At 41.0% G+C, this 15,366-nt stretch overlaps 1 protein-coding gene across 2 annotated transcripts in view; it reads left to right on the forward strand.

Annotated features, from left to right (window-relative positions):
• Positions 1–15,366, forward strand: part of SLC8A1 (solute carrier family 8 member A1) — a 469,783-nt gene that overhangs the window by 372,170 nt on the left and 82,247 nt on the right. For both annotated transcript variants that reach the window (XM_069769002.1, XM_069769003.1), the window contains exon 4: positions 845–862. In XM_069769002.1, coding sequence (XP_069625103.1) covers positions 845–862 — 18 coding nt within the window. The remainder of the gene's footprint in view (positions 1–844; positions 863–15,366) is intronic.

A 15,366-nucleotide genomic window follows, 5' to 3' on the forward strand; every position in this document is an offset into this window, starting at 1 on the left:
TGTTAGAGTGCTGACTGGACACCTTACTGAAAGTGCAGCTGAAAATTAAATTATTTCCTCCTGGGAACCGCAGGCTTTCAGTCATGGGGACGTGCCTGGAGTGGTTACAGTCACCGCTCAAAACATCACTCACTATACTGTGAGTGTTGGCTATAAGCACTCCCCAACACTTTGTTTGACTGTTAACGGATCAGCCTATCTGTGAAGAGCAAGATGTCAATCTAAGTCCCGGCGCATGCTTACAGCAACCTCTCACAGTATAGTAAGTGATGCTGTGAGCGGAGCCACTCTGTCCACACCCCCATGACTGAAAGCCAGTGGCTCCCAGGAGGAAATAAGTTTATTTTGTCCCGATAGCCACATTTTTAATAAGGCAACCAGGCAGCACTCCGTGCATCACCCTCATGACTGAAAGCCGCAGCTTTCAGGAGGAAATAAGTATCCTTCTCTCCCAGTAGTCCCATTCCGTGCATGACCCTCACGACTGAAAGCCGGCGGCTTTCAGGAGGAAATAAATGCATTCTCCCCCGATAGTCTCACTTTCAGTAAGGCGGGCAGGCAGCATATGAACGCTGGTTAATAGTGTTTTCCAAGGTGGCAGGTTCCATTTAAATTGCTGAAAGGAAACAGTAGGTGTCCTCATTCTTTTTTTACGCAAACTTGGAAATATTTTTTATAAATTTAAAAAATCTATTAATTTAAGAATCAGGACTGAGTATTGTCGGCATAAATTGTGATTTCCTGATTCAGTCATATGGCATAAGTGCTTTGTGGCATGTTACAAGGAAAATTGTGGTTTCACTAATATATGTTTTCTTTCTCTTTTGTTTTCATTGTGCACTAGGTGACTTCACTATTACAGGTACGTGTCCCATGTATATTGCTTTTTCTGATGAAGTCGATTTCAATTCTTGTTTTGTGTTTTTGGTGTTATTTTTAATTAATATTATTATCTCTTTCAAAGGAAAAGTTCTGTTTGGTAAGATGTAAAAGTGTGTGCTGCTCCCTCAACACTCCTGTTTCTATCCGAGCCACTCTTGCATTGGTTATTGTACATCACAATTAACACTGCTTGTGTTTTATGTGTGTATTACTGACAGATTATTGCCTTAACCTTAATTGTCATTGTAGGGGTGACGCTCCAGTATTTTCATTTTCAGCTGATCATTCTGAAATCAAACATATATCCTATATGCAATAATAATAATCTTTATATAGCAACAATATATTCCGCAGCACTTTACAATTCAATAGTTCATATACAAGTCATAAGTAACAACATTAAAATAATACTGGTAAGCACAGATAAATGCTTTATTATGTGTTGTTTTTTTTTAACTAAGCAGCAACATCATAAATAATAGCATTTCTCTGTCCCACCTTCTATCAGTGTATGGCTCTGTTCACATCATCATTTGTGTGTTTTCATCAGGTTTTTTATAGCAAGAATAATGCGGCACTATTATAGCCATCAAAAATATCAAGAAACTATGATGGATCCTATCATAAGTCAATGAGTCCTTAAGATCCAGAAAAACAGTCATGGCTCCACTATGAATAAAAGCCAAGACTAGGAATGTTCACACAAAGTTAATCTTTTTTGAGAGAGATAAATCCGATGTGGTTTTCTTGAGAAATCCACTTGAGGGCAGTCTCACATGTCCAGATAATTTCGGTACCGGAAAAATCGGTACCGGAATTATCCGTGTCTGTGTGCCCGTGCGTTTCTGTGGCACATCAGTGTGGCACACGTGCGGCACACGTGTGCCGCCCGTGTGCTGACTGGGTACCACACACACCGTGCAGGAGACAGTGCTAGAGATAAGCGCTGTCCCCTGCATCTGGTGCTGAAGCTGCCATTCATATCTTCTCTGCAGCAGCGTTTGCTGTAGAGAAGATATGAATAATCCTTTTTTTTATTGTTTCTCGTGTTTAAAATAAATATCCATGTTCCAACCCCCTGTGCGCCCGCCCGCTGTTATTAAAATACTCACCTGGCTCCCTCGCTGGCGCTGTTTCCTGTCCTGGCCGCACCTTCTACTGTATGAGCGGTCACGTGGGGCCACTCATTTACAGTAATGAATATACGACTCCACCCCTATGGGAGGTGGAGCCGCATATTCATGACTGTAATCGGCGGCCCCACGTTACCGTTCATACAGTAGAAGGTGCAGCCAGGACAGGAAGCAGCGCTAGCTAGGGAACCGGGTGAGTATTTTAATAACAACGGGCGGGCGCACAGGTGGTGGAGGGGGGGATGGGGACATGGATATTTATTTTAAACAGGAGAAACAATAAAAAAAAGGATTATTCATATCTTCTCTACAGCAAATGCTGCTGCAGAGAAGATATGAATGGTGGCTTCAGCACCATGTGGGGGGGACAGCGCTTACTGTAGCGCTGTCTCCTGCACGGCACACGGACTGCACACGGACAACGTCCGTGTGCGGTACGTGTTTTACACAGACCCATTGACTTTAATGTGTCCGTGTAACCATGCTCTCCCACGAACACTGACATGTCTCCGTGTTTTCCAAACGGACACACGGTCAGTGAAAACACGCTGACATGTGCAGAGACACATTGATTTCAATGTGTCTAAGTGAGTCAGTCTCTCCGATACGTGAGGAAACTGTCACCTAACGTACCGGAGCCACTGACGTGTGAAACCGGCCTTAAGAATCAAAGTCCTTTTTGCCAGTGTTTATCGATGTGATGCAGATTTTTACGTTTTCTGACGCAGTTTTGAATTAAGATATTGAAACATTTTTTTCCAAATGCTTTTTGCAGCCATTTGACTTGAGTGTCCATAATTAATTCCCACCTTATCACTACCTTTTTTTTTTCCTTCTTCAAAATACACATAAAAAAAGAACCTCAGAGTGGATATAGCCTTGAGTTTTTCATGCGAAAAGCACTTAAGGAAATTCTCCTTTTTTCTGGAGTTTTTGGAGCATCTTTCAAGCGATTGGGGAAAGTTTGGAACAGAATCCATCACAATCAGTTTCAAAGAAGTGACATTTACTTTTTTTTTTCCACTAGGTGTTTTTCAAAAATCTTCAGAAAAAGTACGCAGGGTATGTGCAGACGGCATCATTAAAAACCACCTCAGAAAAAGTCCAGCAATATTTTTCCTGAAGCGGCTTTGCTGGCAGATATATTTTGCAGAAACATCTTTTTTCTGTAATTTAAACAATAATCGATGAACGGCTTCTTAGCAGAAGCTGCGGGGAGAATGAACATGCTACTTCTTTTAACCACTTCCTAGCTTCCGAACCTTGAAGCAGTTTAAAGGGAACCTGTCAGCCCCAAAATCGAAGGTGATCTAAGCCCACCGGCATCAGGGGCTTATCTACAGCAGCATTCTGTAATGTGGTAGATAAGCCCCCGATGTATCCTGAAAAATGAGAAAAAGAGGTTATATTATACACCCAGGGGCGGTCCCGCTGCGGTCCGATCCGATGGGCGTCGCGGTCCGATGGGCGTGAAGACAAGAAGAGGACATCATCGTAAGAAGATGGGAGGCGCTGGACCAGACCGCAACGCCCATCGGATCGGACCATAGCCGGACCGCCCCTGGGCGAGTATAATCTAACCTCTTTTTCTCACCTTTCAGGATACATCGGGGACTTATCTACAGCATTACAGAATGCTGTAGGTAAGCCCCTGATGCCGATGGGCTTAGCTCACCTTCAACTTTGGGGGTGACAGGTTCCCTTTAAAGAAGTAATGAAAGACTAGGCTTACACAGCAAGGTCATTTTTACATTGCTGCGCATTCTGTTCACTTTTTGCTGTGGTTTAGCACTTTTTTAGGCGAGTTCCAGGTGGAATCTGCCTGATAAAGAATTTGAGTGCACATATCCATACTAAATAGCAAAGTGGATTTCCCATAAACATGAATAGGAAGAGTTTTCTAAGCATTTATTTTTGTAGCAATTTTGGGGAGGATTTAGGAGGAGATCAATTTTAATAAACTCTGCGAATATAGCCTTAAGGTATGTTCACGCAGAGTTGCTTAACAATTAAATGCAAAATGCATGCAACAAGTTTATTTGAATGAGAAGCACGCCTATAGCTCACGTCGCCTTTTTCTCTGAGTGTTTTTTATTGAGTTAAAAAAGCATCATGTAAATTGTTTGGTGCGTTTTCTACACTGAAAATAAGCCAAAATGTGCCTTTGTTGCACCAATAATAATAATCTTAATAATAATCTTTTATTTGAGAGTTTTGGTAAGGTTTTTTCAGCAGAAATACATCAAAACACACCTGCTGCACCCTAAATTATAATTAAAAACATGTGACTCAATGGTTCCCACTGTAGCTTTCCAGCATCGGGGTCCTGGATACAAATCCCACCAAGGACAACATCTGCAAGGAGTTTGTATGTTTTCCCCGTGTTTGCTTAGGTTTCCTCCAGATTCTTTGGTTTCCTCTCTAACTCCAAAGACCTACTGATAGGGAATCTAGATTATGAAGTGTTTTTATATGTTGATTTTTTTAGCCCAAAAAATCGATGTAAAAAAACTTTGTATGAACAGACCTTGGGAATATATATCTAACGTACCATACCTCGTCTACATTTTCACACTATATTTTCGAAAAATTTTACATTTTTTTAATAAATTTTTTCATTTTCTAACTCACCGAAAAAGCCAAGAGTAATCCACTTCTACTGTTTCAATTTCTAAAAAATGTGTGTGAGCTAACATAGGTGTATTTTTAATGAGTGTGTGACATAACATAACAATATCTAATATCATGTGACCACTGGAAAAGTATTTATATAAAAACTAGATGGTGGCCCTATTCTAATGTATCGGGTATTCTAGAATATGTAGGTAGTATACAGCACAGGCTACGTACTATATTGCACAGTGACGTAGTATATAACACAACCGATGTAGTATCTAACATAGCTACGTAGTATATAACAGAGCTATGTAGTATGTAACATAGTGTGCGTAGTATAAAGCAGACCTCCGTAGTATATAACACAGCCACGTAGTATATAACATAGCCACGTAGTGTATTGCTCAGGTATGTAGTATTTTGGTCAGCCACGTAGTATATAGCAGAGCCACGTAGTATATAACATAGCCACGTAGTATATTGTAGAGCCACGTAGTATATTGCACAGGCACGTAGTATATTGCACAACCATGTAGTATATAGCACAGTCACATAGTGTATTGCACAGCTACATAGTGTATGACACAGCTATGTAGCATATTGGTCAGCTACGTAGTATATAGCAGAGCCACGTAGTATATAACATAGCCACGTAGTATATTGTAGAGGCACGTAGTATATTGCATAGCTACGTGGTATATTGCACAGCCACGTAGTATATAACAGAGCCACATAGTATATTGCACAGTCGACGTAGTATATAACAGAACTGACACAGCCACATAGTATATTGCACAGCTACGTAGTATATAACACAGAGCACGTAGTATATTGCACAGCCATGTTGTATATTGCACAGTCACGTTGTATATTGCCCTGCTGCATAGTATATAGCAGGGATGTAGTATATAACAGAGCCCACGCAGTATGTAACACAGCCCACATAGTATACACAGCCCACGTAGTATATAGCAATGTTGGCACTATATGTGTGGTTAAAAAAGACTTAAAATAAAAAATAAACATATACTCACCTTCCGAAGGGCCCTTGAAGTCCTGGCGCCTGTGCGCGGTGCATGCGGCAGCTTCCATTTCCAGGGTTGGTATGAGCGCAGGACCTGTGATGACGTCACGGTCACATGACCGTGACGTCATGGCAGGTCCTTCTCGCATAGCATCCTTGGCACCGGAACCTGCCGCTTGCACTGCCGAGGACAGCGCGACGTCGGAGGGTGAGAATAACCTTTTTTTTATTATTATTATTTGTAACATTAGATCTTTTTACTATTGATGCTGCATACGCAGCATCAATAGTAAAAAGTTGGTCACACAGGGTTAATATCAGCGTTAATGGAGTGCGTTACACCGCGGTCCGTTAACACTGGCATTAACCCTGTGTGAGCGGTCAGCGCTGACTGCAGGGCAGTAAAGCAGCGGCCATTTCGCTGCCAGACTTTGGCCGTCGCTGATTGGTCGTGGCAATGGTCGTGTGCGTTTTGCCACGACCAATCAGTGACTTGGATTTCCACGACAGACAGAGACCGCGACCAATGAATATCCGTGACAGACAGAAAGATAGACAGACAGACAGATGGAAGTGACCCTTAGACAATTATATAGCAGATTGAAAAGAGGCATAAATAATATGACACACATAATATCTACAGTAGATACATACAACAAAATTGATATAAGTGATTTGTACAAATTTGACACAAGATGCCACTTTCAGCAATACTGCAGTCTCCGAATTTTTCAACCACTTCATAATAAATGGCGGTTATGATTAGCTGTAAATGTAATGCATAGTCAGACAATAACTTCTGCCAGTGTTTCTAAGGAATAATATCTTATTCCTCACAGCCAAATGCCTCCATTTCACCAGTATTATTGGTTGTAGTGCTGTAATCATTTTCTTCAAATTCCAGTAAAACATTTTCTATGGGGTTCAAGCGAGTCAACTGATAGGTAATCCAAAATCTTAAAAAGAAGAGAATGTCCAGCTTCACCGAATCCATAAAAAAGAGTTTTCTTTATTCACAAACTTTAAACATGGAGGATACAGACTTCAGCACGAACCATATGGGTAAGAATCTCAACGCGTTTCTGGATACTAAGCTCCCTTAAACATGACATGATTAATCATGATTGTCATGATTAAGGGAGGTTAGTCTCCAGAAACGCGTTGAGATCCTTACCCATATGGTTCGTGCTGAAGTCTGTATCCTCCATGTTTAAAGTTTGTGAATAAAGAAAACTCTTTTTTACGGATTCGGTGAAGCTGGACATTCTCTTCTTTTTTGGATTTTATACGCCTGGACACAGCGGGTCCGTGCTCCCGAGGTTTGATTTATGCATCACGGGTGAGCTGGTTTACATTCTTCAATCCAAAATCTTCCAGAACCAAGCATTGGTGGACATTGACATGGGCTTGGGATCAATGTCCTATTGGATGGTCCAGTGGCATTAAAGTGTCAGCTTCCTCACAGGGGGTAACTAGTTTTCTCCTAGGATTTTTTGATACTTGATTGAATCCTTCTTGCCGCCTACATCTGCAGGATTCCAGTGCCTGAGAAAGCAAAGCTGGTGCAGAGCATCACCAAGCTACCTCCATGTTCCACTGTAGGCAGGGTGTTCTCTTCAGTATTTTCTCCTTTTTTCCTCTTCTAGATATACCGTTGATCTATAGGCATGGAAAATAACAGTTTTTCTTCACAAAACAGAATCTCAAAGCTTCTGTGGCTCATCTATACAATTTTGAATAACTTGGATCAGACCTTTCTTGTGCTTTTGGGTCAAAAGAGGTGTATATCGTGGAGTCCAAGCATAGAAACTGTAAGCGTTTAGTATATTAGGATATGTATATTATATCAGGATATGTGCACACAACATAAGATATGGTCAGGTCACAGGTAACCATTTTGTGGCTTTGGAAATCTGAAGCAGTTAAAAGTCATTTTTACATTGCCGTGCATTTGATTATTCTTTTTAGCGTTTCTTTACTACTTGTTAGGTGGGTTACGCTGTGGTCTCGCCACTAAAAGCAGTCATTTGCACATACTCTTACTGTGCAAACTGAAATCTCAATGCCTGCTTCCACAAAATCATAATGCGAGCCTTTTGCAGTCACTCGAGGGCTTTTGACCACCTGCCTACCCAGGAATACTTTAAATTTGCACACTCTTCTTCCAACTCTAGGAACATTAAATGCCTTTTCTATCTTTTACATCCTTTTCCTTGTTTGTGCAAGGCAATGATCTTTTCTGTTAACTTGTTGGACCACTCTATAGACTTAAGCTGTGTTCACATGTTGAAACCAAGTTGTATTTTTTTTAATCATTTTGTGATAATTTTCTAATATTGCAATACAAATATTGTAGTTCCGCAATGATCGTGGCAAAAAATAGAACACAATCATAACATGTGAAAGCAGCCCTTGCCATAATTCTAACATGCATTCAAGCTTCATAGTCAATAAGCCCCTAGCCAGTCCAGGTTTTTGATGCGTTTGATATGAGGGAGTCCTTGAATAATAGGATCATGTTTGCTTAAGACACATGATTTACAGATTTGTTCTCATGGGGAACTCTCTTCAGGGGTAGAATATTTGAGACTGGAGAACGTTTGTACATTTTGCTAATCAAGTTAATTTGTGATGGGGGTTGAATAATTTTGATTGATTCTCTATAGATGGATAACACACTTGTTAGTCACTTACTGTACCTACACATCAGTTACCCCTAGACATCCATATAGTATGTATCAGTTCTCACACCCTCCACAGGAAATTTTTGCTTAATTGCCTAAACCTAGATTAGTTTCCAGGGACAGAGTGTAAATCATGGAAGGAGCTCTTTGTAGGTTAACGGCAATCTAAGCGCATTACGGACGACTTTGGACACTTGTAACATAAAGCAGAACACACTTGTACAGTCACTGTTATGTACATGAGTTGTTATGTGCAGCGTAATAATAAATCCGCATTTTTCCCCAAAAAACTTTCCATTTTAAAGCTGGACAGGAGCTTAACTTTAATAGTAACTAATTCATATTAGCCTATAAATACACAGCAGCTCAGCCATTTAATAGCACTGGTAAGTGACACAGTTACATCTTTTTATAAACATTTCATTAGAAACATATCCATTGACCTTCACGAAAGTAAATAATTGGTTCATGTATTTTTTGCTATGTGATAGTCTTAAAATGCACAAACAATCGTAAAAGCTATCGCATCAAGGAAACACCAAGAATAGTTCATTAATGTACAATAAATACCTAGAATCCATAGTTACTGTATATACATAGCCATCTATGGCTACAGACTGAAGTTTTGCACACCAGTCTTCAATCACTGGCCGATTGGAGAATGATGTGCTGGAAAATTAAATCTTTTGGGCTGTCCGTACTCTGGAGTATACAATCTATGATAGCCATGAGCGTAGTTTTCATTTGCAATGTATGGCACTATTTAACACTACAGTAAATTTGTTGCACAATGATTAATCACATCAATCTCTGGCTAAGCCCCAGGGCTAGGGCCAGCGCGAAGGGGAAAAAAAAGTGGCAAAATTTTGTGTCAAATACTACTTGTAACAAATTTTGTGACTTTTTATTGTCAGTTTTCTGGTGGAGAGGGGATGATAAATTTTATCTGTACTGTCTAGAATAGTAACAGAAGTGTCATGTACCAGAATCATTGGGTCTGTCCTGCTCTCTATGGGATGCTTGATAGGCATGTTGTGCTGCATCAAAAAGTGTTGGTTGCCTCGCCGGTGAGGTCTTACTTATGTGGTTTCTGTAAAGCAGGACAGTTCACCTTATCTACAGTGGAGGAAATAAGTATTTGATACACTGCCAATGTTGCACGTTTCCCCACCTATAAAGAATGTAGAAGTCTGTAATTTTTAACATAGGTACACTTCTACTATGAGAGACAGAATAAAAAAAAATCCAGAAAATCACATTGTATGATTTTTACATAATTAATTTGCATTTTATTACATTAAATAACTATTTGATACAATAGAAAACTGAACAATTAGAGGACAGACATTTCCTGTAGTTCTTGACCAAGTTTGCACACAATCCAGAGCTGTCATTGGGCAACATTGAGCTTCAGCTTCCTTCAAAGATTTTCTTTTTAGTTCAGGTCTGTAGACTGTCTAGACTGTCTAGGCCACTCCAGGAACTTGAAATGCTTCTTACGGAGCGACTCCTTAGTTGCCATGGCTGTGTATTTTGGGTCCTTGTCATGCTGAAAGACCCAGCCATGATCCACCTTCAATGCGCTTACTGAGGGAAGGAGGTTGTTGACCAAAATCTCACAATACATCGCAATATATGACCCTTTCCATCGTATCTTCAATATAGTGCAGTGATCCTGTCTCCAAAGTATGATGTTTCCCCACCATGCTTCACGGTTGGGACAGTGTTCTTGGGGTTGTACTCATCCTTCTTCATTCAAATACGGTGAGTGGAGTTGATACCAAAAAGTTCTATTTTGGTCTCATCTGACCACTTGACCGTCTGCCATACTTCCTCTGGATCATCCAGATGGTTGTTGGTGAACTTCAAATGGGCCTTGACATGTGGAGGTGTGAGCAGGGGGACCTTGCATTCCCTGCAAGATTTTGATCCTTGATTACGTAGTATGCAACTAACTGTAATGTTTGAGACTGGGGTCCCAAAATTGTTCAGGTCATTGAGCAAGTCCTCCTATGTAGTTCTTGGCCGAATCCTGACTTTTATCAGAATTATCCTTACCCCATGAGGCAAAATCTTGCATTGAGCCCCAGACCGATGAAGATTGACAGTCATCTTGTCTTTCTTCTTCCATTTTCTAATAATTGTGGCAACAGCTGTTGCCTTCTCACCAAGCTGCTTGCCTATTGTCCTGTAGCCCATCCCAGCCTTGTGCAGGTCTACAATTTTGTTCCAGATTTCCTTACACAGCTCTTTGCTCTTGGCCATGGTGGAGAGGTTGGAGTGTGATTGAGTATGTGGACAGGTAATGAGTGCAGGTCCTTCTTAAATGAAAACAGGTCTGTGAAAGCCAGAATTCCTGCTGATTGGTAGGTGATCAAATACTTATTTCATGCAATAAAATAATATTTAATAATCATACAATGTGATTTTCTGTTTTTTATTTTTAGATTATGTCTTTCAACAGTTGAAGTGTACCTATGATAAAAATTACAGACCTCTCCATTCTTTGTAGGTGGGAAAACTTGCAAAATCGGCAGTATTTCAAATACTTATTTTTCCCACTGTATATCAGATTAACGTTCAATGCTTGGTGTAAAGATAACACTTCCCAGAATGCAATCTCTGTAGAGACAGGGAACTAATAGGTAGTGCGATTTCAGCACTGAAGCCTGCAGATTTGTAAATGTAGCTTTAGGGTATATACACACAAAGTGTTTTTCAGACTGATTTGACCTGGAATCTGACTGAAAAAGCATCTCAAACCTGCCGTCAGAAATGGTCTACAGCAATTTCAAAACGTCATTGCTGTGCACGTGTTCCATCTTTAATTACTTCTTTTAACCACTTAAGAGTTCGGGAACTCTGAAGTGATTAAAATAAGAAACATGCTCATTCTTACATAGCGTAAAATGAAGAGAAACAATGCGGGTGGTGGAGGGGTGACAAAAAATGTGAGCAAGCGAGTCCACATTAGGCAAAAGACCGTTGTTTTCCTGAAGCAGCTTCAACCAGAAAAACTCAGCGGGAAAGGAAATATCTCATGAACATAACCTTAGATAAGAATACAGCATGTAGCCCAGGATCAGTACAAAATAAATAAGGTAAAGTATTTCAAAAGTTATATAGCATAAAGGTACCTTTACACTGAACAACATTACAACGATAGCGATCCATGACGTTGCAGCGTCCTGGATAGCGATATCGTTGTGTTTGACACGCAGCAGCGATCTGGATCCTGCTGTGACATCGCTGGTCGGAGCTAGAAGGCCAGAACTTTATTTCGTCGCTGGATCACCCGCTGACATCGCTGAATCGGCATGTGTGATGCCGATCCAGCGATGTCTTCACTTGTAATCAGGGTAAATATTGGGTTACTAAGCGCAGGGCCGCGCTTAGTAACCCGATGTTTACCCTGGTTACCATTGTAAATGTAAAAAAAACACATACTCACATTCCGGTGCCTGTCACGTCCCCCCGGCGTCCGCTTCCCTGCACTCCTCCTGCATCCTGTGTCAGCGCCGGCCGGCCGTAAAGCAGAGCACAGCGGTGACGTCACCGCTCTGCTTTACGGCCGGCGCTTCCACAGGATGCAGGAGGAGTGCAGGGAAGCGGACGCCGTGGACATGACAGGCACCGGAATGTGAGTATGTGTTTTTCTTTTTTTTACATTTACAATGGTAACCAGGGTAAACATCGGGTTACTAAGCGCGGCCCTGCGCTTAGTAACCCGATGTTTACCCTGGTTACCCGGGGACTTCGGCATCGTTGGTCGCTGGAGAGCTGTCTGTGTGACAGCTCTCCAGCGACCACACAAGGACTTTCCAACGATCACGGCCAGGTCGTATCGCTGGTCGTGATCGTTGGAAAGTTGCTGAGTGTGACGGTACCTTTAGGTAGACATGCACACGGTAACTGCATTCTTTTTAAAAGGTTTACAGGATTCATATGCGTAAAGTGTTTACACTTCATTCAAATAAAAATAGCACAAACAGGTTCAAATTTCCAATACACGTTGTAGGAGGTGCTATGCACAAATGTGTCCTTCTCAAGGGCATATACAAATAAAAGCCAGCTTAGGATAAAAGCCAAGCCAGAATCTCAATTTGCAAATGCATGTTTCAGGGTGTTACCTACTTATCAGTGCAAAGTGTGAGATCTGATTTGGCAAGGTGAGAGGCTTCTGACTGGGATCTAAGGTATCTAAGGTAATGTTTCTCCTTGTGGAGACTGACATGTCTGGCCTTGCATGTCAGTGTAAGGAGTCTTATATGCTATTCAATGCTCCTCTGTGAAATTAAATATGCTAATTGTCTCTTCAGAGAGGAAGAAGACTTAAGGTACCTTCACACATAACGATTTCGTTAACGATATCGTTGCAACCTCATGCTTTTTGTGACGTAGCAACGATATCGTTAACAAAATCGTTATGCATGACAGCGACCAACGATCAGGCCCCTGCTGGGAGATCGTTGGTCGCTGGGAATGATCAGGACCTTTTTTTGGTCGCTGATCACCTGCTGTCATCGCTGAATCGGCGTGTGTGACGCCGATCCAGCGATGTGTTCACTGGTAACCAGGGTAAATATCGGGTTACTAAGCTCAGGGCCGCGCTTAGTAACCCTATATTAACCCTGGTTACCATTGTAAAAGTTAAAAAAAAAAAAAGTACATACTCACATTCCGATGTCTGTCACGTCCCCCGGCGTCAGCTTCCCGCACTGACTGTGTCAGCGCCGGCCGGCCGTAAAGCAGAGCACAGCGGTGACGTCACGGTAACGGTACCTTTATACTCTAGTGCCCAATAGAAAAAGAAGAGGCAGCACTGACTGTTACTTTATTCAGTGGTGTAACATGTCTGCGGGTGAGGAGGGTGTAGGCGAGGTCAGACATGTCCCTCTTCGCCTGCCGACATGTTGTTTCGCCACTAAATAAAGTACTGCACGTGAAACGGTGAGTGTAGCCTATTCTTCTTCTATTGGACATTACGTTCTCATTCTCTCTGGCTAAGCACCCTAGTTTTCTTGTCCTCTAGATCGTCACCGCGCTGTTAAGCTGGACTGACACGTACCAGTGTCCAGGGACTGGTGTCGGGATTCTTCTTCCTCTGCTGCCTCAATTAAACTCTAGTGCCACCTATTGAATGTAGCAATCCTAAAAGACCCTTTAAAAATCCTTACCATATGACTTAGGAGCATTGCATGGCATATATGCCTCCTTACACTAGCATGCCAGACCAGGCATGTCACTCTGCTCAAAGGCAAATTTTTCACCTTAGACCCCATTCTGAGGCCTCTCGTACCGCGAAATCAGAGATCATACTTTGCACTAATGAGGAGCAACACTTTGAAACACTGTGTTTGTAAATTGAGATTCTGGTTTGGCATTTATCCTAAGTCTTATGGCATGGCTCTTTAAGGGTTCAGTATTGACTCTTAGGATTGCTACTTCCAATAGGTGGCACTAGAGTTCAAGTCCTCTTTCTCTCTGAAGAGGCAATTTGCATATTTTATTTCCCAGAGGAGCATTGCATTGGATATAAGCCTCCTTACACTGGCAGGGCAGGCATGTCATTCTCCACAAGGAGATACATTATCCCTTAGATCCTTCTCAATAACAGCATGCCGTTCAGTGATAGCAAGTAGATACAGTATCTTGAAAATAACACAAAATACGTAAGAATGTTGCATACTATTCACAAGTACAGATTACTAAGTGAAGACTGGCGGTGGGTCTCAACAACCTCATATTTAGCTATAAGACTGGACATTGCTGCCTGTACTCGGACTGTGAATGTCGGATGTGTGAGTCCAGCCTAATTTATATTAATCAGGAAAATCCCATTAAGGAAGATAGTTGAAAAAACCTATATGGCATTGCATGGAAGTATTTAACTTTCAATTGAGTGCCATGTGCATCAGACCATTTTACAGAGAAGTCAGCGCTTTCATTACAGTTTATAACATAAATCCCTGTATCACCATTATATCTAGTGATTTGCCCAGTGAGGAAATGGGAATGAATTAAATGAAAAGATTGGATTTTCCTATTGGACCCAATGGAAAGGTTAATGCGGAGCTGAAGTGCCTCCTGTAAGCACCTTGGTGCAAGAAATTCACTAATGCCATAATACTTATATGTAATTGTAAATACAATTAAAACAAATGGGCTGAGCCGGTGTAACCGAGACTTTCCGAGACGGAGCCTCGCACGCTTTTTAGATAGAATTACCTTTATTAAACATTGGAGAATAACTCCTTGGAGTATAATACTAAGAGGCTTTAAGCAGTATTTATGGAGTTGAAAATAAGACGGAACCATCCTTTTTAATTAAATCTTTTTCCCCTTAAAGAGGAGATGTAATTGAAAGCCTTGACATCAAGAGCAAAATTTGCTCAAGGCATCTGTAACAACCAGCTCCGCTATATATATACTGATCGAATGGTTCATTACTATGCAAGTATACATGTAGTTTCATATATGAAATATTCACAAAAGGACATTCTACATGGCGTTCGGAGATACTGTGCAGATGTAGAAGTGCTAAATATATTCTAGAAAGAGTTCACATTCTAGATATTCATGGCTTAAAGTTATGATACATTTTCCATAGAACTAAAGGTAAATTTTAAAGGGTTTATCTTGTCTTCTTTCATCAGGAGCACTTGTTATAGGGAGTAGATTTCTAGCAGCTGCAAGGAAATTTTTATAAAAACATGATTTATTAATTTGGCTTTACAAAATATACATTTACATTTCTTATTCTTTTTCTAATATATATTTTAAATAGCAAATTAATAAATAGTGTTTTTATAAATATTTCCTTATGATTGAAGGAAATCTACTCCTTTATACAAGTGTTTCTGCCTGGGAACTGGCCCTTCTATGCACCGCACCTTACCAGATTTATTCAATTACCGGATTTGGTGACTGATGTAATCTCCCTTTTCTTCTCATGTTTCTGCGGGAGCGCTTGCTCTCCTGTCCCCAGTCCCCAGTCTTCCTGTTTGCCTTATCAGGAGTGCTCTGC

Source organism: Ranitomeya imitator, chromosome 5 (assembly GCF_032444005.1).
Source record: "Ranitomeya imitator isolate aRanImi1 chromosome 5, aRanImi1.pri, whole genome shotgun sequence".
NCBI lineage: Eukaryota > Metazoa > Chordata > Amphibia > Anura > Dendrobatidae > Ranitomeya > Ranitomeya imitator.